Below are 25,612 nucleotides of genomic sequence, written 5' to 3'. Positions count from 1 at the left end.
ACTATATAATTCAAGGGCCACCTACAGAGGAATGGGATAGGCACATAGTCTCCTCTGGGTCTGCTTGCACAAATGCTGCTCAAGAGTCGAGCCATTTATGGAGTTCCCTGGTGGGATAGTGGCATAAGTGTCTGGCCTTGTCACTACTGTGACTCAAGTTACTGCTGTGGCTCTGGTTTGATCCCTGGCCTGGGAACTTCTGCATGCCACAGCCACAGCTAAAGAAAACAAAAGAGTCAGGCCTTTGATTTGGCCAAATGGCTTGAAATAATTTTTAAAAATTTACCTACTTTTTTCCTGTCCCGAATTAGTTAATGGAACTTGAAGAATCACACCCTGGAGAGTTGGAAACTTTCTTAACTCGTTTATGTTTCAGAATCTCAACCCTAAATTGTTAAGGGAGTTGGAAGGTCCCTAAAAGCAAAAGAAGACTTTAGAAGTCTTAGTTCCAGGGATTACCCTTTGGAAGATTTTTGACGAGGATCATAGGGGGTGATTTTGGCATAAAAATTTCTATATCACGGTTTCTTTGAAGAAATTATTATTTTTTTTTGAAGTAACAGGAACTATGTATGTCAAGATTTTGTGAGTGAGGCAAGATTCAGGTTGGTATCTTGCAAACCAAGAACATCCATGTCCTTTTTCATTGCAATCTTCTGAGAGAAAATACCTCTGCACAACCCACATTAAAACACTTTTCACAACATATTATCAAAACTTACAAAATTCAGAGTCTTTTACTCTTTTGAGCACTGTACCAGACATATAAGAAAGACCATGTTGAGGCTCTCCTCTGACTCTCAGTATTGACTCACACGTTGACCAAAAGGGAAGATGCTCCTCACATGTGCTGAGGTAAGTGGGAGTAGACAATATGCATCTCTGTCTGTAATCTTAGATCTACACAATCCATTAATGGGTCTCAGCCAGGCCCAGAAACCAGAATACAGATATTTACCTTAAAAGGAAGTACCAGCTGGTAGGGAAAATATTGAGTTGAAGCAATGAGTCCTGAATATGGCATAAAAGTTTGGCTATATGTTCCAGACATTTACTGCAGAGAAATCCTAACCAAATATTTCCTAGCTTTCAACTGAGAAATGTTGGATCGGAAGTTCTCCAAGTCTATTCCGGTGCAGACGTTTAGAAACAAGGAGTTTGTTGGAAAATATGTAATTATCTTTGCACTGGGATCAGAAATCACTTTAGAGAAAAAAAACCTGCATAAAATGACATGGGGTAGGTGATGCTCTGACAGAGATGTTAGAACAAGGAGGAGGAGTTCCCGTCCTGCTCAGTGGTTAACAAACCCGACTAGTATCCATGAGGATGCGGGTTGGACGCGGGTTCAACCCCTGGCCTCGTTCAGTGGGTTAAGGATCTGGCATTGCCATGAGCTTTGGTGTAGGTTGCAGATGTGGCTCGTATCTGACCTTGCTGTGGCTGTGGTGCAGGCTGGTGGCTACAGCTCTGATTCGACCCCTAGCCTGGGAACCTCCATATGCCATGGGTGTGGCCCTAAAATAACAAAAAGACAAAAAAAAAAAGAAAAAAAAAGAAAAACGAGGAGTTTGTTTGAAAATATTCAATTATCTTCGCACAGGAGTCAGAAATCATTGTCAAGAAAGAAAACGTATCTGCATAAAATGACATGGGGTAGGTGAGACTGACAGAGATGCCAATCAAGTAAGGATGAGGGGGTGAGTGGGAAAAGGAGGTTTCATTGTTTTGTTTCTGAAAGAGAGGGCATTTTAAAGCTGAGAGATGTTTGGTTATGATGTGTCAGTGGTAAATGTCTGGAACATACAGCCAAAGGGCAAAGAGAAAGGGAACAGCAAGAGCTGGACCAGAGCTAGAGCAAGAAAAGTCCAGGCGTTTCTGACTCTCTCCTTTCTGGTCGTAATCAGTGAAGTCTTTCTTTTTCACACAGGGGCTGGGGGTTGAAATATTAATAGATTGTGGAAAAGGTGCCAATTTGAAAAAATCTGAGTCAGTGTGAGCTAGCACTAGAGCAATACGCTGGCAATTATGGTTCTGGAAAGCAAGAAAACCACGAAATCCTAAGCCCACTGTGATTCTCTGAAATGTTAGAGTGGTCATGGAATGGGGGTTAGGTAGGAAGAATTTAATACAGGTTAATCTAGATCTCTGAGATGTGTGCATGACAGGAATTATTTTCTTCCTTATACAGATTAGGAAACCAAATCTGAAAGAGGTCAAGTAATGTGCTTAATTTTGCATATTAGTAAGTAGCATAGTTGGATTTTGAGCCCAAATCACGCACTCTGGGGACAGTGCTCTAATTTCCTACAGGATGACTGTTTGGAAAGCATTTCCACCGCTTCTGAGAGTACAAGTGGTCATTATTTTTCCTTTATTTTCCTCTACATCAAATATTTAAAGCTAAGAGCTAATCATTTTGTTTCTTAATTCGACTAGTTTCTTTAGGATTACGGATAAGTTTGCAGATGTGCATACACGTTGAGAAGCTTTAGGCTTTTATGCTGACACAGAGAACTGCAGTGAAAATGTACTTATTTTAACACGTATCAAAAAGTTACTATGTTCAAGGCAGGCATGTGTTATCACATCTTAAATATAAGTTATCTCTTTGCTAGTATTGTGGAGAATAGGCTCTTGACAAGCTTAGTGTCCACTGCTGGGGCAGTAGGGATGTGGACATATGGCTATTGTTCAGTGTGACATACTTGAGTAACATGAAGAATGTACAAAGAATTGCCGGAGTCCAGCTCCAGCAGCCCGGGTGTCCCTGCAGGGATGGACAGTGTCGGTGGATGCAAACGGAGATAGCCTCTTTGTCCCTTCTTTCAGGGTGCTGGACTGCTCAAATTTTATTAGCATAAGTAGCAGTTTATATAGACAGCTTAATTGTAACTTACATTACAGTGCTTAGATCATATTTTTAAAGGTTAAACTTTTAGATTACATGGTACAGTAGATATACATTGTGTTCTAAGGATCTTAAAAATAATGGATACGATACATCATGTAAAAATATAATGGGTACAAAACATCATGTGGAAAAAACATTATATGAAAGTAAGGCGATTCGGTATAAAACGTTTTGTGGTTACTCTTAGCAAGCACCACCCGTATTGTTTTAAGCTAATCTTTAACAACTAGAAAGGTCACAAGCACAAGAATTTGACATTTACAAAAATTCGTCTTTTACATTAAAGCCTGGGGTACTAACTTCAAAGTGTTATGGTCAGGGGACAGTATGAGAAAATATTTTTTATATCAAAGCAACTTAATTTCCTAAAACTTAAAAGCTTTTTACAAAATTCATTAAAAGCAAGATTATTATTATGTTTTTCCATGTATGTCTAACCTATTCTTAACCTATTGTACATAGCACAATTACCTAACTCTAAAACCTATTCTTACTTGTAACAAACTAATGAATACTTTGTTTTTAATTACATATCTGAATAGGGGGAATTCAACCAAAGTGAAGCTCTTATTATTTTATTACTGTTCCAATTTTTTGTTGTTCCAATTTTATTGAGTCACAAAACAACATAGGAAAATAACAAAGAATAACAAGCAAATAACAGGAAAGAATGAATAATAAGTAAATAACAAGAAAGACTGATTTTTCCAAGAAGCGATTTTTATTCTTGCACTGTTGTGCAAAGCCTTCATTTTGTTATTGTAGCCATTGTTGTCAGGTTAGCAGGTGAGCCTCATTATTTTTAGAACTTGCCCTCGGAACTGTGCCTCTGGCTAAGCCCTTTTCCCTATTTCTAAACCTGCCCTCAGAACTGTGCTGGCGGGTAGGCTTTTTTTCCTCGGTTAGGAACCCTGCCTTCGGAACTGTGCGGTCAGGCTAGTTCCCTTCCTCGGCCTCCTGCATCTCCTTGGCTCTCCGCAGAGTGAAGCTGGTCCTAAGACTTAAGGTACAGAGAGCCGGATAAAATATTCAAGAAAGACAAGATTGGAGCTGGAAAGGAAAGGTCCTACAAGGAGATAAACTGTAGATCAAAGACATAAAAATACAAATTGGCATGGCAAGTACAAGGAACCAGCAGCTGGTTGTTTCATATCAGAGAGTGGAGATGGAGTGTTGGAAGATGATGAGGTTAGAGAAGTAAGCAATGATGAGAATGTGAGGTTTGTGTGATTTGTGATTGATTTCATTTGAAATCTGTCTTGTAGGACAGTGGTTTTTAAAGTTGCCTCCATATGTGATCACTTGTGAGATATAGTGTAAATATATTGTGAAGCATTTTATTTGCATACTAAATTACTTAAGTTTGAAACTATAATCATCTTTGTAAAAAAGTATGGGTTCAAGATAATTCCATATTCAGAAATGCCCTTTTGAAGACAGTGTAATAGCAAACGGACTCATCTATTTTCTATATATATTCCTTAGTATATGGCATTTCCATCTGTTTCATCACATAATTTGCATCTTTATGATGTGCATCAAATTCCTTTCTTGTTGTAACTTTTAGAAAAAAATTTTCTTTGCCCAGAAACTTCCTCTTGTCCTTAACTTGATTGGATCCAATGCATTTTTAAAATTGAAAATTGAAAAAATTTTCTTTGCCCAGAAACTTCCTCTTGTCCTTAACTTGATTGGATCCAATGCATTTTTAAAATTGAACTAAGTCTCAAAATTGAACTAAGTCTCAAAATGTCTCACTGAGCAGCACCCCTGACATGGGTTATGGTCTTTCCTCTGTGTTTGCCTAGTACCTTTGGGGCAGACTATCATGTTGTAGTTTTTATTTGCTTGAATGAGTTCTATATTTTATTGTGAGTTGCCATAGAGAAGAACTTGTCTACCTTGACTGTGGATCATCAGTGACTCATAGTATATTCAATAAATGTTGAATGAATGATTAATTAATAATGTATGGGCAGGATAATAAACCTCTTAAAGTACCCCTATCAGAAACCCCTTGAAAATTGGAAGAGTTTAAATTTTAAACAATGTATACTTTTATTCACTACTACAGAGGAACCAGAAGGAATAAAATGGTCAAGACAAACTTGACAGTCATTTCTGATTTTATTTTTCTTGGATTTTCTCACTACCCCAATGCTGAGGTTATCATATTTGTGCTATGCCTGCTGATGTACCTGACCACCTTGCTGGGTAATATTATCCTGATCTCCGTTAGTGTCCTGGATTCTCGCCTACACACACCCATGTACTTCTTCCTCAGCAACCTCTCCTTTCTGGACATCTGGTACACTTCTTCTGCCCTCACTCCAATGCTGGCAAACTTCGTTGCGGGGAAAAACACCATCTCATTCTCAGGATGTGCCGCTCAGATGTACTTCTCTCTTGCCATTGGCTCCACTGAGTGTGTGCTCCTGTCCCTGATGGCGTATGACCGCTATGTGGCCATCTGCAACCCCCTGAGATACCCCATCATCATGAACAAGAGGGTCTGTGTGCAGACTGCAGCTGGCTCCTGGGTGACAGGCTGCTTCACTGCCCTGGTGGAAACGGTGTCTGTGTTGCAGCTGTCTCTCTGTGGAAATAGCATCATCAATCATTTCACTTGTGAGATTCTGGCTGTCCTGAAACTGGTTTGTGTGGACACGTCCAAGGTGCAGTTCATCATGCTGGTGATCAGTGTACTTCTTCTTCCTATGCCGATGCTCCTTGTTTGTATCTCATATGGGTTCATCGTCTCCAGCATCGTAAGAATCAGCTCAGTGGATGGTCGAAGCAAAGCCTTTTCAACGTGTGCAGCCCACCTGACTGTGGTGGTTTTGTTCTATGGGACAGCTCTCTCCATGTACCTGAAGCCCTCAGCTGTAGATTCTCAGGAAATAGATAAATTTATGGCTTTGGTATATGGTGGGTTAACCCCCATGTTGAATCCTATCATTTATAGTTTACGGAACAAAGAGGTAAAAGTGGCTGTGAATAAATTGCTGGCCAGGAACTCTCTTTGTGCTCTTTTTATCTCTATTAGCAATTAATATCTCTAAACATTAAGGGATGTTTTGTGGTCAGTATACATCTGAAGATTGGGATAATGGGGGTAGCCAATCATTTTAAATGTGATGTGTGAATCTCTAAGTCTCTTCCTTGGCCAGTCACTGAAAGTCTAAGAAAATATTGATTTATCTTACATAAGTTTACCTGAAATTGTAAACAAATAGGTTTTACCATGACAATTTTTATTTTTTTTTGTCTTATGGGATGTAAATACAACTTTATTATTGTCCTAGTGTTATTTTGATTTCTTTTTAAAAATTTTAAATGGAAATGTAGCTGATTTAAAGTTTTTCAGGTGTATAGCAAAGTGATTTAGTGATACATATGTTCATGTATATGTACATTCTTTTTCAGAATCTTTTCCATATAGGTATTTCCATTTAGGTATGTACATTATATTGAATCTAATTCCTTTTTCTGTCTGTATGTTTTTTTATGTTGCTCTTTTTATCTCGAGTTCCCAAGTTTTCCCTCCTCTACCCCCTTCCCCTTTAGTAAGCATGTTTGTTTTCCATGCGAGTCCATTTCTGTTTTGTGGATAGGTTCACTTTTATAATAATAGTAATTATTATTTTATGCTTTTTTTTTCATTATGACTGCCCCATTGCACATGGCGTTTCCAGGCCAGGCTGTAGTTGTGACCTACCCTGTAGCTTTAGCAATGCTGGATCCTTCACCCACTGTGCTGGGCCAGAGATTGAGTTTCAGCCTTCAGAGACCCTTCTGATCCCATTGTACCACAGTGGGAACTCCTTTTTTTCCCTCATTATTTTATATTCCATATATAAATGTTATCATATAATGTTTGTCTTTTGCTGTCTGACTGACTTCACTCAGTACAAAGATAAACTCTAGGTCCATCCATGTTGCTACAAATAGCATTATTTCATTCATTTTTATGGGTGAGTAATGTTACATCATTTACACACGCACACAGACACACACACACACACACAGCACATTTTCTTTATCCATTCATCTGTCCATGGACACTTAGATGGCACCTATATCTTGGCTATTGTAAATACTGCTTTGCAATAATTTACCCAAATAATGTGGGTAAAGTTTGGAAGGATTTTCAGGAAGATACAACACTTAAATTGTCTTTAATGAGGTGGCTGCAGTGCCGCCACAGGAGAAAGGTGATAATGGGGATGAAATGGCATGTGCTATTTTAGGTGAAAAAGAACATGATATAATTAGATAACTATATAGTGAATAGAGCACAGTATGTGCAAAGGGCATGGGGGGAACCCAGGGAGGGAAAGAAGGAATCCCATGTACCTGGAAAATTAGGTTGGGGCCAGATTAATTCCCTTGAGTAAAACAAAATAATGAGCACAAAAACATGAAGACAAATAGTTCTCCCCTAAAAGGGAAGTGAAAACATTTGTTTTGCTTGTTAAATAGACATGTGCACTGGCTTTTTTTGGTAAAAGATATTATCAATTGTTTTCTTATTTCTAAAAGTTTGTTGTTATTTGTTAGACTAGTTGTCTCTATATTTTATCTTATTTTCATAAAAGGTAAAGTTTACTTATTACCTTGCAATTTCTTTACAACCCCTAAATTCTGTGATTCTACATGTAGCCTGTATTTCTTTTGTTTATATGAAAACCTTCCATATGAACTTATTTTGTGCATCAACTCAAAGATGTAAATTCCTCATCCTTTCCTCCCAAACCAGCCTAGTCATCAGTTTTCTCATAGCTCCATGCACCTCCGTATTCCTCAGGCTATAGATGATAGGATTGAGCATGGGTGTGACTACTCCATAGAAAAGGGTAATCAGTTTGTCAAAAGCAGAGTCTTTAGACTTTGGTTTCATATACATGAAGAGGATTGTTCCATAAAACACAGTCACGACTGTTACGTGGGCTGAGCAGGTGGAAAAAGCCTTTTTTCTTCTTTCCGCTGAGTTGATTCTTAGTACAGTAGAAAGGATAAAAATGTAAGAGGCACAAATCAACAGTAATGGAGAAAACAAAAATAGGACATTGCCCAACATTATAGTAATCTCATTCAAGGAAATATCTGTGCAAGCCAGCTTGACAAAGGCCAGTATTTCACAAACAAAATGATTAATGACATTTTTTCCACAGAAGGGCAGTCGTACTGCAAGAATCGTTTCTGTCAATGAATTGAGAAAGAGCCGAGTCCCCAGGAGAGAGCTGCCATCTGAATACATAGTGCCTTGCTCATGATGATGGGGTACCTCAAAGGGATGCAGATGGCTACGTAAACGGTCATATGCCATCACTGCTAGGAGCACACACTCTGTGGACCCCATAGTGTAAGAGACAGACATCTGAACAACACATCTAGTGAAGGAGATGGATTTTTTCTCTGAAAGGAAGTGTATTAGCATTGAGGGGATAAAGGAGGATGTGTACCAAATGTCTAGGAAGGAAAGATTACCAAGGAAGAAGTACATAGGGGTGTGAAGGCGGGGCATCCAGGAGAGTGAGGATGATCAAGGTGCCATTCCCCAGGAGGATTACCAGGTACATCACTAAGCATATCACAGAAAGGAATTTTCAGCTCTCGGGTACTCAGAAAGTCCCTGTAAAATGAACTCAATCTCTGTCCAATTGGTCCTTTCCATTTACTTTATTGTACCTAGAGTAATCCAGAAGAGAAAAACTACATGTGAGTTTCATGAGTCTCTAGAGTATTAGCATAAGAAGGAAGATGTCATTGGGGGGAGGGGCAACAAGTATGTCAGCACTGGCTGGAGTAGGTTAACAGCTGTGAGTTTAGCTTTTGAAATTCCTCTTCTAGCTCATAAGGCAGGAGATAAAGGACTCACAATAATTACCTTGGTCGTTTCTTAAAAATACAAAACTTCTGTGTTCAATTTTGGAGATTGTGGTGTAGAAGTTCTGAGTCAGGGATGAGCCCTTTGCTTTTTAGCAAACATTGATTATTTCCAATTCAGTTGAACACAGACCTGTTTTGAGTATCATTATTTTGCTTAATCTCTTTATTTATTTGACTTTATACCATACCAGTCACTAACAATATATTGGACTAGGCTTTGACAATTTACGAATATGCTCACACATATTACTTATTTATCCTCATACAAATTGTCTGAGGAAAATAAAGTTCCTAGAGATAAAGGTATTTTAAAACACAGTAAGTGAACAAGCTTCTATTCAAATCTGCATTTTCTGACTTTGTATCCCCTCCTTTTTTTAATACATGTTTATTGTCCTCCCAAAGTTAAGGAGGAGAAATAAGGCACCTTTTAAAAATAAGCTCTCCAGATGACTCTATTGTGCAGTTCAAGAAGAGAACCACCCACCCAGTAAAGTGTTTCCAAGTTTTAGTATTCAGATGAGTCATGTGGGAAATCTTTGTAAAATATTCTCAATCAGTGGATCTGAGGTGGGTTCCAAGATCTAAATTTATGGACATGTTTCTAGATGCTGCTGATGGTGCTTGTCTACAGGTATATGAATAGCATGGCCTTTCAGACCATCTCTCTCTGGTACCATTGGAGCTGCCCACCGCTATTTCAATTGTATGTAGGATTGTAATTAAATAGCAGACAATGCAAAACTAAACAGTTTGGTGAGACTTGGAGATGAGACTTTTGTAGAAGTGTATTGCAATTAGTGTTGTATTGTTAGGTTTTAGATATACAAACAACCAAATTAAATGCAGAAGGGTTTGCCTTTTATTTCTGTCCATATGAAAGTCATTCCTCTTCCATTTGCTGAGGAAGGGGGTCACAATTAGGGTCAATATTTGCCAAGAAAGGATTTTGAGATTGGCTCAAGATCTGAGTAGTGTACCATAGAGTAAGAATAAAATGATTTTAATTTGAAAAAATTTAAAGAGTAGATGTTAGTAGATGTCGTACTTCTTTATCATAAATAAGTAAATGAGCAGAATTTTGAAAATTCCTTTTCATCTTCAAGGTATTTTTACTTAGCTTAAAAATATTCCCAGAGGGGGAAAAAAAAACTGACCTAATGAATGTGTCTCTACTTAATGCTTTCATACAGTAGCTGTGTATCTGGTAGAGGACTGGCCATTTCTCTCTGATAGTCATTTGGCAACAGGTTTTGTTGCTTTCTATGAAAATACCAGTTTACTATGGCAGGACAAATCAAGTGGCATAATAAAATGCTTACATATCTATTGGCTATGGAAAGGAGGACTCTTATCCAATTCAAGCTGCATCCTACTTTGCATACATTTCAAAGAGGGTTGGAAGTTGTGTAGGTCAGGATATACTTCTACTTGATATTAAGATTGGAATTTGGGAGTCCCCTGGTGGCCTAGTGGTTAAAGGACTTGGCATTTTCACTGCTGTGGCTTAGATTGATTCCTGGCCCAGGAACTTCTGCATACCTCAGGCATGGCAAAAAAAAAAAAAAAAAGATTGGAATTTGATTGACCATAGATGCACTTATCAATCTACTCTTTCTCTGGGAATATAATTCTGATAGAGGTGCCAGATGACTGAAGTCTGTATTTGTTACAATTTTGGCAGGGAAAATGTGAATCCAGGTCAAATAACTTTTCGTTTTCTTTTCTTTCTTTCTCTTTTCTTTCCTTTTCCTTTCCTTTCCTTTCCTTTCCTTTCCTTTCCTTTCCTTGCCTTTCCTTTCCTTTCCTTTCCTTTCCTTCCTTTCCTTTCCTTCTTCCTTCTTTCCTTTCCTTTCTTTCTTTCTTTCTAGGATATGTTCTTAAAACTGACTCCTATTTGGAAATTCCTTGCATAAAATCATTATGGTGAACTTTTGGTATCCCAGTAGTCCTGACATAATTGCACACAAAAAAAGTTTCACTAGCAAACTTTTTAAAGTGTTCTCATCAATCTGCTTTAATGCTTTCAAATGAGGGGGGAGAATAGAAAATGGATAGTAAAGAGGAGATGTTTTTCCTCGCTCTTGCAATGTTAGTGTAACTTTTAAGAATCAATTACCAAACATTCTGTTGAATAGCATTGTGCCTGAACTTTTTTCCCTGTTTGACTTTACTTTCCTTAAATGGATTCCCAGAATCTTGGAACAAGGGAATGAAGATGTTTAAGACTTTCAGTGGTTTCTAAAAGCATTGCTTTCCATGATATCTACATATTGGTTAATTCAATTTGGTTTTTGATAGGAGGTTATCTTTTCAAATACTTTTCATTCATGGCTAATGATAGGAGAATTGTTATATGACCATATGTTATATGACCATACTACCCTCATATGATGGGCCTTTATAACCTACGTATATGACGTTTGTGACAAATTTGTGCTAACCCGAAAATGATATTTAAATTACTTACAAGTGATTAAGTGAAAACAGAAACAAAAATGATATTTAAATTACTTACAAGTGATTAAGTGAAAACAGAAACAAAAGAGTTACAGCATTGTAAAACCAAAAGCTAACCAAGATAACCAAGACATAATAGAACATTTGGAAAGAAAATCCCAAACATTAATGGTTACCTTGGATAGCTCTTTTCTACTTTTCTGAGTAACTTAAATTTCTCAAAGAAATATGCATAAAGAAAATATAATGGAAAAGAGAAAAATACTGAATATGGTGTCCAATTATGTTAGAAAGATTAACTCAAAGTAGAAAATTGTTAAATAATTTAAATAGTACAGAAGTTACTTATAAGACGAACAAACTCGCAGATTTCAAAATCAAACTTATGTTTACCAAAGGGGAAATGTAGTGGGGAGGGATAAATTAGGAGTTTGGGATTAATATGTACATGCTACTATCATACAGATAACCTATAAGGATGTCCTGTATGGAACAGAGAAAAATACTCAGTATTCTATAATAACTTATATGGGAAAGAAATCTGAGAACGAATGGATATATGCCTGTGAATAACTGATTGACTTTGCTGTATATCTACAATTAACATAACATTGTAAGTCACCTCTACTCCAAAAAAACTAAAAAAGCAAAAACACAAACAAAAATAAATGGTATAATGGTTATCTTAGTGGGCTAGTGATTACACATTGAGGCTGAGTTGTATTGGTGTGCCTTGTCCAGTTATTCATAGGAACCCACTATTTCTGGCAGACCTAGACCATTTATTACCCCTACTTTCACTTCTTAATTTTTTCCCCACATCCGTAGCATGCAGAAATTTCCTGGCCAGGGATCGGACCCATGCCATAACTATAACCACAGCTACAGCAGTGACAATGTCCGGTCCTTACCCACTGAGGCACAAGGGAACTCATTTAAAGGTTTTTAAATTAAAGTATAGTTGATTTACAATGTCGTGCCCATTTCTGCTGAATGGCAAAGTGACTCAGTCATACATCTATATACATTCTTTTTTTGTATTATTTTCTGTCATGTTTTATCCCAGGAGATTAGATATAGTTTCCTGTGCTGTACAGGAGGACCTCATTTCTTATCCATTCTAAATGTAATAGTTTGCATTTACTAACCCCAAACTCCCAATCTATCCCACTTCCTCCCCCACTCCACCTTGGCAACCACAAGTCTGTTCTCCGTATCTGTGAGTCTGTTTCTATTCTGTAGGTAGGTTCATTGATGCCATATTTTAGATTCCACATGGAAGTGATATCACATGGTACTTTTCCTTCTCCTTCTGACTTTCTTCACTTAATATGAGTATCTCTAGTTGCATCCATGTTGCTGCAATTGGCATTGTTTCATTCTTTTTTATGGCTAAGTAATATTCTGTTGCTTTATGTACCAGATCTTCTTAATCCATTCATTTGTCAGTGGACATTTAGGTTGTTTCCATGTCTTGGCTATTGTGAATAGTGCTGTTATGAACATGGGGGTGCATGTAGCTCTTTGAGTTACCGTTTCATCTAGGTGTATGTCCAGGAATTATAATCTCTACTTTCAAAATCTTCCAGGTAGCAGTGTTTATTTTTTTTAGGAGAAAACCAAGATAAGATTTTATTCTTGACTTAATCATGTTTTCTCAAGAGATTTCAGAACATTGGCGCCTAGAACATAATTGTCTCTAGAAGCAAAATTCTTAATTTCTTTTTTGGCCACACCAGTGGCATGTGAGAGTTCCCAGGCCAGGAATTCGGACCTGAACCACAGCAGCAACCCAAGCCACAGCATTGACAACACCAGATCCTTAAATTGCTTAGTCACTTGGGTACTCCTAAAATTCCTAGTTGTAAAGGCTCTGAACTACCCGATCCTAGCTATTCTTTAATCTCTCTCACCCAACTCCTAGTCTTTTAGAAGAAATAACCAATGCTTGGGACTTCATCCAGGTACTGTTTTAGTGTTTTAATAGATCTAAAGGAATGTTTATAACTGTTTTTAAAAATTCAAGTCAGAAATCAAGTTCTTTAATTTCCTAGAAAAACTTCTGACTTTCTAGAATTTTTTTTTGTATCGTTTTATTGAGTTGGCTACTCTAGGTCTAATATTTACAGTACTAAGAATTTTCAGTGAAGAACACATACCATCTATACATTCTCACCAGAAGAAATAATTCTGTTATCCTTTCCAGTTCCTCTAAAAATCAATTAAGACAGTTGATATTATGCAAAAATAAATGGATTTGCCAACTCTCAATTACAGACTTTATAAACTCTAGTCTTCCATTCAAGTACCACAAGGAAATATGCATTATTTTAGCTCATTAAGAGGAGAGTAATTGAGGGGTTCCTGTTGTGGCTCAGAAACGAACCCAACTAGTATCCCTGAGGGCGTGGGTTCGATCCCTTGCCTCACTCAGTGGGTTAAGAATGCAGCGTTGCTGTGAGCTGTGGTGTAGATCTCAGATGTGGCTTGGATCTGGTGTTGCTGTGGCTGTGGCGTGGGCTGGCAGCTGCAGCTCTGATTCAGCCTGTAGCCCAGGAACTTCCATATGCCACAGGCATGGCCCTAAAAAGAAAAAAAAAAAAGCAAGAGAGAGAAGAGTAATTGACAACTATGTAAGACATTTATAATTTTAATCATTTAACTTCCAGAATAGCCCAAATATTAGTCTAAACTTTTAATGAGGAGGAAATTAATTTGCAATTTCAAAGGTCAGTAATGATTTTCAATATCTTATAGTTGGTAAATATCAGAACTAGGATTTAAACCCTTGTCTTTCTGATCTCCAAGACTCCATTTTGACCACTATGTCACAGTGAATATTTATGTATAAAATTTTAATAAAATCACAATTTAATATGTTACACTTACCTTTTACAAGGACCTGTATGGTATAATATACATATAAAATACATATTTGCCTCTTTTGAAAACACTGCAGACATTCATTGTCTTCCACTTATGAAGACATCATCCCAAGAATGAGTTCAAATGAAAAAACTGAAAAACATGCCCCAAGTGTCTTTCAGCTTAGTGTAGAGAATTCATTTCTAGGTAGTGGAATTTATTAATTATATAAGTGAGAACTCAAAAATTTTCATATTTTTTCTTTTGCTTTGGACTCCTGCGACTCAGATTAACACTCATATGTCCTTCCACCCTCTTTTGCATATTTTTATTTCTAATCTGATTTTTACCATAAACATCTTTAATTACATGTTTTCTCAGACACTTATTGAGCATAGTTTGTGAAGGAATAATAGATACATAACCATGGGCTATTTCTCAAGATACTTTTTACTTAAGATTTTAGTGATCTGGATACTTCTCGATACTTGAATACAGTAGCCATTTGCCTATTATTTATATGGGTTTGTTGCATTCCAAGCAACTTGCCTTTCTTCACTAGTCTCTCTCTCATGGAGATTTTGGGACTTTTTTTTTTTTTAAAGTTAAGTCGTATCCTGATCCTGGAGATGATGCCCAGGTTTTTGTGTGTTTTTTTTTTCCTCCTTTGCATACATACACATTCATATTTTCAAACTCCCACCACCAATGTCATTACAACCCAAAAGTCTTTACATTTATTAATATTTTTCTTTAGAAATAATTTAAATAAAACTTTTCACTTTACCTTTCCTTCTCACTACGTTTTAAAGTTACTCACACCTTTCCATTCTATGAAGTAATAGGAAAAATTCCCAAGACTTTGAATTTCATTTGCATTTTTCAAATGAGACTGGAAGATTCTCAACTTAAAAGACAGTTGCTCCTTCCTGAAAAAGAGATATGAGAAATAATAGCTACAATCAGGCAGTTTGCCTGTACATGAGTATTCTTAAAAGGTATGAAGAAAAAAACTTTTTAAAAATCAATGATCTAGTTTCTCATGAGTTCTCTTAAAGTTGACACTTACTCAAGAGAATCAGCTTCTTTTGGAAGTTAATTTAGCTCTTGTTTTTTTATGAACTTCTTTGGTCCCTAAGGTTTTGAGTCAGAAACTTAGGATTCTCTAGAGATAAAACTTCCTGCTTTCTGCTCATTCCAAAGGCACAATTATCTTGACTTAAAGAAGACTTTCCCCAGCCATACATTTCTTGGAATATTCTTTGAATACATCTGCTTACTGACCTCAACATAAATTGGGACTGAAGTCAGACTATGTCTAAAAGTTTTCCAAAAGTTAAATTTCCACAAGAATTTGTTATTCTTTTAAATTCCACAAATAATTCTCTTTAAGCTATTTGTCTTTCATATTCGTATTCAACCACACACGAATAATTTTTCTTTATAGCAGTATAACTGTAGTATGGATTAATTTTAATTAGCATTTCTCATATTAAATCAATACTTTTCTGTGATTTTTCAGTCTTTATAATATTCTTTTTAATATGTGAAGAAAAACCCAGCCTTTAATTTAATATTATTGGATATTTTAAATTATTTCTAATATTTTGAGATTTTGATACAATGACCTTTGATATCTATATATCTGGCAATCTAATCTACTTTTCCTTCCAATGGAAACAAGATAAAACTCCAGAGATAGTACTATAGAATGGAAAGATATGAATTGAGAGAATGCTTAGTACATATGCAAAAATATTTTTTCAAAATGTAAAATTTACTCTGCTACTGTGGTACTTGTTCAGACCATTTTTCATATATATTCTAGAACCAGAGAAGGTGTTCATACTTTTCTATTTGTATAAAACATTGTTTTAGTTTTTATTCCTATGATTGCTAGTTAGAGTGAACATTTCCTCTGTATTTATTACTTACATGTTCTCTCTTACTATGCATCGATAACATTTGCCTAATTATCTCTTGATAGTTTTCCTCCACGTGTGTGAAGTCCCAATTAATAACACTTTGCTCATTGCTCAAATAACACAATTTGTAGAAAATAACATATTTTCTGCAAATAGTTTTCCAATATATAGTTTTCCTTCTTATTTTTGACATGCTATTTAAATTTTCATTGCATTAAGATTTTCAATTATCCCTGAAAATTATGGGAGAAATTTTCTTCTATGGTTTTATTTGTTTCATCAATATGATAATTACATTGTTTTATGTCTAATGCATGGAACATATTGATATTTCTGAGAACTATAAAACATTAATCAAGGAAATTAAAGAGGATTCAAAGAAATGGAAAGATATTCCATGCCCCTGGCTTGGAAAAATTAATATTGGAAAAATGGCCAGACTACCCAAGCAATCGACAGATTCAATGCAATCCCCATTAAATTACCCACGACATTTATCACATAATTAGAACAAACAATTCAAAAATTTATATGGAACCACAAAAGACCCAGAATTGCCACAGCAATCCTGAGGAACAGAAACCAAGCAGGAGGCATAACTCTGCCAGACTTCAGGCAATATTACAAAGCCACAGTCATCAAGATAGTGTGGTACCGGTACCAAAACAGACAGACCGACCAATGGAATAGAATAGAGAACCCCGACACGTACAGTCAATTAATCTTTGACAAGGGAGGCAAGAACATAAAATGGGAAAAAGACAGTCTTTTCAGCAAGAATTGCTGGGAAAACTGGACAGCCGCGTGTAAATCACTGAAAAGGGAACACACCCTCACACCATGCACAAAAAATAAACTCAGAAGAGCTTAAAGACTTAAACGTAAAACAAGACACCATCAAACTCCTAGAAGAGAACATAGGCAAAATATTCTCCGACATCAACCTTACGAATGTTTTCTCAGGTCGTTCTTCCAAGGCAACAGAAATAAAAGCAAAAATAAACCAATGGGACCTAATCAAACTGACAAACTTTTGCACAGCAAAGGAAACCATTAAAAAAAAAAAACACAAAAAGACAACTTACAGAATGGGAGAAAATAGTTTCAAATGATGCAACTGAGAGGGCTTCATCTCTAAAATATTCAAGCAACTTATACAACTCAGCAAAAAAGCCAACAATCCAATGGGAAAATGGGCAAAAGACCTGAGTAGACATTTCTCCAAGGAAGATATACAGATGGCCAACAAGCACATGAACAAATGCTCAACATCCCTGATTATTAGAGAAATCCAAACCAAAACTACCATGAGATACCACCTCACACCAGTCAGAATGGCCATCATTAAGAAGTCCACAAGTAGCAAGTGCTGGAGGGGGTGTGGAGAAAAGGGAACCCTCCTGCACTGTTGGTGGAAATGTAAGCTCATACAACCACTATGGAGAACAGTTTGGAGATACCTTAGAAATCTATACATAGAACTACCATATGACCCAGCAATCCCACTCTTGGCATTTATCCAGACAAAACTTTCCTTAAAAAAGACACATGCAATAATAGACTTGGAGAATAGACTTGTGGCTGCCTTAGGGAGGGAGTGGGAGGGATCAGGAGCTTGGGGTTAACGGATGCAAACTATTGCTCTTGGAATGGATTTACAATGAGATCCTGCTGTGTAGCATTGAGAACTATATCTAGATACTTACATCATAACACAACAATGGCAGGAAATAGTACGTATACATGTATGTGTAACTTGGTTCCCATGCTGTACAGCAGGAAAAAAAAAAAAGACACATGCACCCGCCTATTCATTGTAGCACCATTCACAAAAGCCAACACATGGAAACAACCCATATGTCCATCAACAGAGTATCGGATTAGGAAGATGTGGTATATATACACAGTGGAATACTACTCAGAGATAAAAAGAACAAAATAATGCCATTTGCAGCAACATGAATGGAACTAGAGACTCTCATCCTGAGTGAAGTAAGTCAGAAAGAGAAAGACAAATACCATGTGATATCACTTATATCTGGTATTTAACATATGGCACAAATGAACCTTTCCACAGAAAAGAAAACCATGGACATGGAGAACAGACTTGTGGTTGCCAAGGGGGAGAGGGAAGGGAAGGAGTGGGATGGACTGGGAATTTGGCATTAATAGATGTAAACTATTGCCTTTGGAATGGATAAGCAATGAGATACTGCTATATAGTCCTGGGAACTATATATTGTCACTTATGATGGAGCATGATAATGTGAGAAAAAAGAATGTACATGTGTCTGTGTGACTAGGTCACCTTGCTGTACAGTATAAAATTGACAGAACACTGTAAACCAGGTATAATGGAAAAAATAAAAATTATTATAATGAAAAATAAAATAAAATAATTAAGTAATTAAAACAATACTATATTGAAAACATGTCTCATTCTTCTCCCATTATTCATTCACCAAGTATTTTTTGAGCACCTTTTATGTGCAGGCACTATGGCCAACACTGGGATTAGCTTGGACATAGTTGATAGAAAAATACCATTTCAAAAATTTTAAAGATAAACATGAAAAGAATTATAGGTCATAAAATTTCTACACCATATGTGTAACTTAAATCCTCTTATATTTAGCATTAAACCATAGGCATTTTTTCAAATATCATCAAAACTCAGGGAATACATTTATTTGGCCATATAATATTTGTTATATTTATGTTTTGAGATTTATTTAATCTATTTTCAAAGAGTAGGCAGTTACCTTGCTTTCATTTTTTTTGCTATTATAAACAGTGCTGCAATGACAATTATAATTTATTCCTGGAGTTCCCTTGTGTCTCATTGGGTTAAAGATCCAGTGTTGTCACTGCTGTGACTCTGGTTACAATGTGGTGCAGGTCAGTCCCTGGACTGGGAACTTCCACATGCTGTGGGCATGGCCAAAAAACATTAGAATTAATTTATTCTTTAACAGAAATGGTTATATTTTATTATGGAGTAATCTCACTTTCATAATTATGAAATTAGAAGTAAGATAATTAAATATATTTGTATACAGTCATACCAGTGGAATAGCCAAATTCTAAATGATTATATTTCAGAGAAATCATCCTAAAGTTAATCTAGTCCTGAAAGTTCCTGTCGTGACTCAGGGATAACAAACCCAATTAGGATCTATAAGGATGTTGGTTCAATCTCTGGCCTTGCTCAGTGGGTTAAGCATATGGAATTGCAGTGAGCTGTGGTATAGGTCACAGACATGGCTTGAATCTTACACTGCCATGGTTGTGGCATAGGCAGGCAGCTGTAGCTCTGATTTGACCCCTAGCCTAGGAACCTCCATATGCTGTGGGCGCAGCCTTAAAAGCAAACAATTAAAAAAAAAATAAAAAAGTTAATCTAGTCCTAACCCTTATTAGATGACAGAATTATACCTACAGTGTGGTTGGTGTTTGTTTTACTTCTGCCCCACAATACAGTGATGCTTAGAGCAGTTTATGAGGCCACTCAGGTTGATAATTTTCATTATTAGGAAGTTTTTTTTTTTTTACATTTAACTGTATATATAACTCTGTATGCCATTTTCATCTTTCCCTGTGGAATAACAAGAATAAGTATATCCTTCTTTTTCTTGACAGCTTTCAAGTACTTACAGATAGCTATTTCTGAGTCTTTCTTATACCAGACTACAGTTTTTTGGTTCTTTCAGCCATTCCCCATGCGTTTTGTCAAAATATTTAAGAGCATGAATTGCTGAAGCGAATATTTTAGGATTGTGAGATTCTCTATAATAAGTAAGGCCCTCACCTATGTATTATACTTTGGTTACTGGTTTTGCCTGATTCCACAGGAATAAAGCATTTTCTGTCATTTAGGAGGCAGACGAGTGAGATGGTTGAGGACATTTGATTCTGAAGTTAGATAGGCCAGGTCTGTCAGACACGTACCTCTACAACCTCACTGAGTTCACTGCACCTTTCTAAGCCTAAGTTTCCATGTCTGAAAAGGAGGAACTTAAAATACACCTTATACTATTGTTCTGAGAACTAATGAGGCAGTGCACATGGAGAGCTTAACATAGTTATGGATGCATGGTAGGTACTCAATAAATGTGCTTGCTATTTTAATTATATTGATGATTTAAAATATGCATCCTACTGCTACAGAAAGAAAATGGCTCTGGAGTTGTATATGCTAGATCCCAGCTTCCTGACTGGTAGCTTATTGATCTTGAGTAAGGTATTTAAGTTGTAAAATGAGTAGTATAACTACCTTGTAGGGTTGGTATGTGACAGAGTACTCATCGTGGTTCTTGGTATTTAATAGGCATAACCTCCATAAAAGACAGTTTCACTATGATATTTGATTACTCCTCAGTGAGTCTGAGTGTAGTTTTTCTACTCTCCATGAAAACCAATAGAAACCAATAGAAAGAGTATCAAAATGAATCCCTGCTGCCAAAGAACACATCTCTTCCTGGATGAATTGGGGAAAATATGGGTTTTGTATAAGACAAAATTATATAACTTACTGAATTGGACTACACAAAACCTTGCCAAGTCATTTAGGATAAGTCCAGCAAAATTAGAGGAGTCTCATTTTTCTCGATAGGTGTATTGAAGTCAGTTTATCCTAACAGGTATACTGGCAGACCAAAAAGCTGTGGGAGACACAAAGATGAGGAATGTATGGTTATAATAAGTCATGAGCTCCTAAGTACAGTGACTTTTCTGCAACAACTTCCTAACTGGTCTCTCAGCTTTCACTCCTGCCTATCTTCAGTATATTCTCCAGACAATGGCATGGTGGATCTTCTTAAAATGTGATACAGATAAAACCACTGTTCTTCTTGCTGCCTAACATGTCATCCCAGCTGGGTTTCTAGTCTGATGGTATTGTTGCCTACACCTTACTCGTCAGATTTTTTTCCATTTGTATTTTTTGTCTTTTAGGACCACACCCATGGCATATGGAGGTTCCCAGGCTGGGGGTTGAATCGGAGCTGTAGCCACTGGCCTATGCCACAGCCACAGCAGCACCAGATCCGAGCCAAGCCTTTGACCTACAGCACAGCTCAGGGCCATGCCAGATCCTTAACCCACTGAGTGAGACCTGGGATTGAACCTGTGTCCTCATGGATACTAGTCAGGTTATTTTTAATATCTTTCCTTGTCAGCCCAGTTTCACTTTCATACTAAATTAGGAAATGGCTACTACTTGGTATCTGTGAGGACTACCTTCTAGACAGTTAAATTTATCTCAGGATGAGAGAAGATGCTGCCAGGATTTGCCTTCATGGTCTCTGCTTTCATGTACACCACAGGTTTCTATAAAATAAAGTGAAAAATATTTGGAGGAAGCAGTGCTCCTATTTTCAAGGGTCATGGCTGTCATTTTCATGCTCATCTTTGGGTGTTTCATTTGCAGCCAAGACTGCAGTAGAACATACCTCTTCTCCTGAAGCTTTGCGTGGAGTGGGGATGGGTGAAGAACAGGGCATGGCAGGAATTCAGGAGTTGGTTATGTCAGCATGGCCCAGTTTCCTTCTCACTGCAAATGCATGTGTCAAATGCTAAAGGGACAGATATTGATAAATTTTTAGTTTTGATGTGTTCGAGGCAATGTTTAAAATGACACATTTATTGAGATTTTCAAATTTCATTCCTCTAAATCACTTGCAGAGTGGGCAATCATGAAAAATCACCAGTCAAAGATAAGGTGGTTTGATCAGTCCTAGTTCCCTTGCTTATGTTTGTGTTTTATTCAGCACAAAAATTCTCCCAATGGATCCGCTCGTGGGTATCTACCATGTAGCTACTGTTAGAAACTTTGGGCTTCTACATGTTAAAATTTCTGTAAGGAGTTCCCATGTGGCTCAGTGGGTTAAGGATCCCATGTGTCACTGCAGTGGCTTGGGTTGCTGCTGTGGCGTGGGTTTAATCCCTGGCCCTGGAACTTCTGTATGCTGATGATGTGGCCAAAAAAAAAAAATTCTGTGATAGATGCTAACATATCTAAGTGGTTTCTTCATCTGTATTCTCCAAAAGGGAGTGCTGATTACTATGTACACCTTTATTATTAAAATTTTTTTTTATTATTTTCTTATTACTTATCATTCTATTTGCGATTCATCCTCTGACTGGTCCTGAGCTGAGAATTCAACTTTTGCTATATTTAAAACATGTTGTGTAGATTATGTAAATTGAGAATTAAAAAAAGTCCTAATACTTACTGAATCCTACTCTAGATGTTTAGGATTCTCCTTTATTATGACCCAACCTATCTTGCCCTGGACTTGTATGAATATTGGAGAAAAAAGAGCTCTCCACTTCATAAATTAGATCATTCCACTCGATTCGTATTGATTTCAAACAACTCTAATCATTTTTTAAAAAATCATGACATTAGTTATATGAGCCCTCAGTTCCCCAGGATGAAAATAAACTGTCTTCATGACTTCATGTCTTTTTTTTTTTTGGTCTTTTTTGAAAAATATTTATTTATTTATCTCTTAAGCCTGCACTTGCGGCATGGGAAGTTCCCAGGCTGAGGGCTGAATTGGAGCTGCATCTGCCCGCCTGCACCACAGCCACAGCAATGCCAGATCCGAGCCACATCGCCACCTACACCATAGCTCACAGCAACACTTGATCCTTAATCTAGGGCAGGGATTGAACCTGCATCCTCATGGATCCTAGTTGGGTTTGTTACTGCTGAGCCATAATGCAACCCCCTGACTTTTGTCTATTGAGAGTTACTAACTCAAATATCACACTGCTATGCAATAAATATACTTGAGTTTAAAAAAGCTGTGTCTAAAGCAATATGGAGGGGTGAGAACTGCGACAAATCTCTTTAATTCTATGTGACTATACAAAATTCATGTGCTGTAATATTCCCTTTTCTACCAGTTTATAACCTTTGCCTCTCTACTCAATATTTTTACTGGAATATGCCTTCTTTATTCTATTTAATTATATTTATGAATGACTCGGTGATGGTAGTGTATAGAGGACTGCTTTCTCTTTACAGAGTAAAATGATTCCACTTTTAGAAATTTTCACACTATGATCTCACACATTCTTTTCTTTACTGTTTCGTTGTAACTAAGGAGGAGAAATTAATCTCCTAGGACAGTCCCAGATTCCCTCCAGAAAAATCTGTGGAAGGAAGAGTGTTGTTAAAAAGTTACAGGTTACTTTAACAAGCTTGACTTTAGACTACTACATCCCTGTGTAACCTATTTGTACCCTGCTATTAGAGATAAGTAATTCAGTCAACTTTTAATGCTGTCCTCTGAGATGTATTTTCCTGCTCAGGTGTAAATATCAGACTGTATGTTCTGTTCCAGAGGGAAGAGATTACCAGGCTATGAGAAAACAAGTAGAAGAGAAGTGATGTCTTTCCCAGGTCTATTGGCCTCTTTGGAACCACTGTATTTTACATGATTAGAGGTCACATAGAGCTGAAAATTGTTCCTCGTCTATTTTCTAAAGAGATGTGTGGAAAAGTTCTTTTAACAGTCAAAAAAATTGAGGTACATGACAGAGTGAAGGGAAGCGTCTGAATTTTGGAGTCTGTTTAGTTGTGCTGCATTCCCCACTGTGCCTCTTCCTGGCTGTGTGACCAAGGGCAGTTTGCATAACTTTTTTGCACTCCGCATTCCTTACTGTATAAAAATCACGTATGTCTTCATGTTTTTGTGAGGATTAAATGTGTCTGCAACATAAATTATGTTTAATATGTTCCCTTCCCTGAGCTACAGAGAGCCTTTGTCACTGAAGCGGTGGCTTCATTTTAATTAATCTGCAGCTGGAAAGAGAGCTCTTCCTTCCTTTTCCCATTGTCTGGAAACCCCATGGTTGTCCAAAGATAGTCATAAGAATATTCTCTTTGGGCTCAATTATATTGTTCTTTAATTTTTGTTTGGGTTCTTTTCAATCCTATGACAACTTTGAACCTACCACTTTTGACTCTCCAGCCTGCCCTAGAGTTGCTGTTCCTCAACCAGCTAGGTTATAGAGCCTCTTCTCCAAATTGATATCTCTGATATTGCCAGAGTCCATATTTTCCTTTCTTGGAGTTAGGATATTTCATGTTGGGCATCATGAGGCTCTCCCTCTTCTGATGTTGGTGACTCTAAATAACTGTCCCTTTCTTTCTACTTCTTAGGTACCTACTTGCCTCTTCTTTTAGTGGGTCTACTCCTTTCTTCCCTATAAAGATGGGTGCAGTTAGAGACTGCATCGATCTTAACTATATACTTTTCTCATATACTGCATCGACCTTAACTATAATATTCACATCAAAATTTAAACTATCTGCCTCATCAAATATAAGCACAAGGGTATTTAAATTTTTGTCCTCATATACTGGCTAGTATACTGGTAATCTTCTGTCACCTCAAGGAAATCTGGTTATAGTTGAACTCTCACTATTCCTCCAGCTCTTTAGTTTATTTTAAATGACTTTTCCTCCAGAGTGAGAGAGTGCTATAAAATGTGGATGAATGAGCTAGTACATTTAATCTTCACAACAGATGAGAAAGCTGAGGTTCAGAGAAGTTAAATTACTTGCACAGGCATAGATTAGTAAACTAGGTATGCACATGAGATTCCAATCTAAAGAGTTTGGCTGCTCCTGCAGTCTCTTAACCAATAGTGTTTTTTGTCACTCTTGATAAACTAAAACTTCTCAGACCCTAAAAATTGCCCTTACTTAAAGTCCACCACATTGAAAATCCATGACCCTTAGTCTATTCAGCAGTTTTCTGGTTGGTTAAAAGATTTGTTTCCTAGAGATTACTGTCTGTTACTTGTAAGTACAAGGGTATCAGTGAGTTTCCCAGGAAGATGATGCAATATGGGGCTCAAGACCAAGTCAGGTCTTATCAACTCTTATTCACGGTTTTTGCCATAATTACTGAGGGCTTGGTTATCACCGTCTCCTGAATTCAACTGTGTATCCAGTTAAGAGCTTTGGAGAAGTTACAGGGTTAAATCTAGGATATTTTAACTTTCTTGTCCTCTAATTTCATTGGATTAGTTCTCCTGACTTAGATACAATTGGACTTCAGGATATTTCCCTTTGACTAGTACGCAGTAAAGGGAATACTATGTATTTATAGTTAACACCGTGATTTTAAAACTAGCTTTCCCTCTAAGAACCTGTATGATCTTAACGTCTATAAATCTTAATCTCTTCATCTTTAAATTAAGAACAAGGGGATACACCTTTCAAGACTGTGACTATTTGTTAAGAACTAATAAGATGTGATGTATAGCACAATATCTTGCATATTGACTTTGCATTCAAATTCCCTAGACAGTTCCTTGTCTCATTTTTCCTTTTTGTTTTCTTCCCTCTCTCTTCTTTATGAAGCCAAGTTTCCTATATGAATTCAAGTATGAATGTCTTCCTTAAAAAACTGTTTTTCCTGTATCTAGCAAACTTTAATGGCAGTGTTCAATTATATTTCATTCTTAGCATGGTGTGATATTGAAAATCTTTTACAAAGACTATGGAATAGCTACCAGCTAATCAGAATGGACACAT

The 25,612-nt window shown here is 36.9% G+C and overlaps 1 protein-coding gene and 1 pseudogene across 1 annotated transcript; one reads left to right on the top strand and one right to left on the bottom strand.

Annotated features, from left to right (window-relative positions):
- Nucleotides 1-5,007: 5,007 nt before the first annotated feature.
- On the top strand, nt 5,008-5,967 carry LOC125120846 (olfactory receptor 13F1-like). The gene has a single exon (XM_047769251.1). The coding sequence runs from the start codon at nt 5,008-5,010 to the stop codon at nt 5,965-5,967; it is 960 nt and encodes a 319-aa protein (XP_047625207.1).
- Nucleotides 5,968-7,634: 1,667 nt separating this feature from the next.
- LOC125121321 (olfactory receptor 13D1-like) lies at nt 7,635-8,591 on the bottom strand (annotated as a pseudogene).
- Nucleotides 8,592-25,612: the final 17,021 nt, after the last annotated feature.

Source organism: Phacochoerus africanus, chromosome 2, assembly GCF_016906955.1.
Source record: "Phacochoerus africanus isolate WHEZ1 chromosome 2, ROS_Pafr_v1, whole genome shotgun sequence".
NCBI lineage: Eukaryota > Metazoa > Chordata > Mammalia > Artiodactyla > Suidae > Phacochoerus > Phacochoerus africanus.
Note: the sequence above shows the minus strand (reverse complement) of the source record. Positions and strands in the feature narration are given on the sequence as shown.

Excerpts from the sequence above, each read along its gene's own strand:
- LOC125120846 (XM_047769251.1), top strand. The coding sequence starts at position 5,008 with ATGGTCAAGACAAACTTGACAGTCATTTCTGATTTTATTTTTCTTGGA.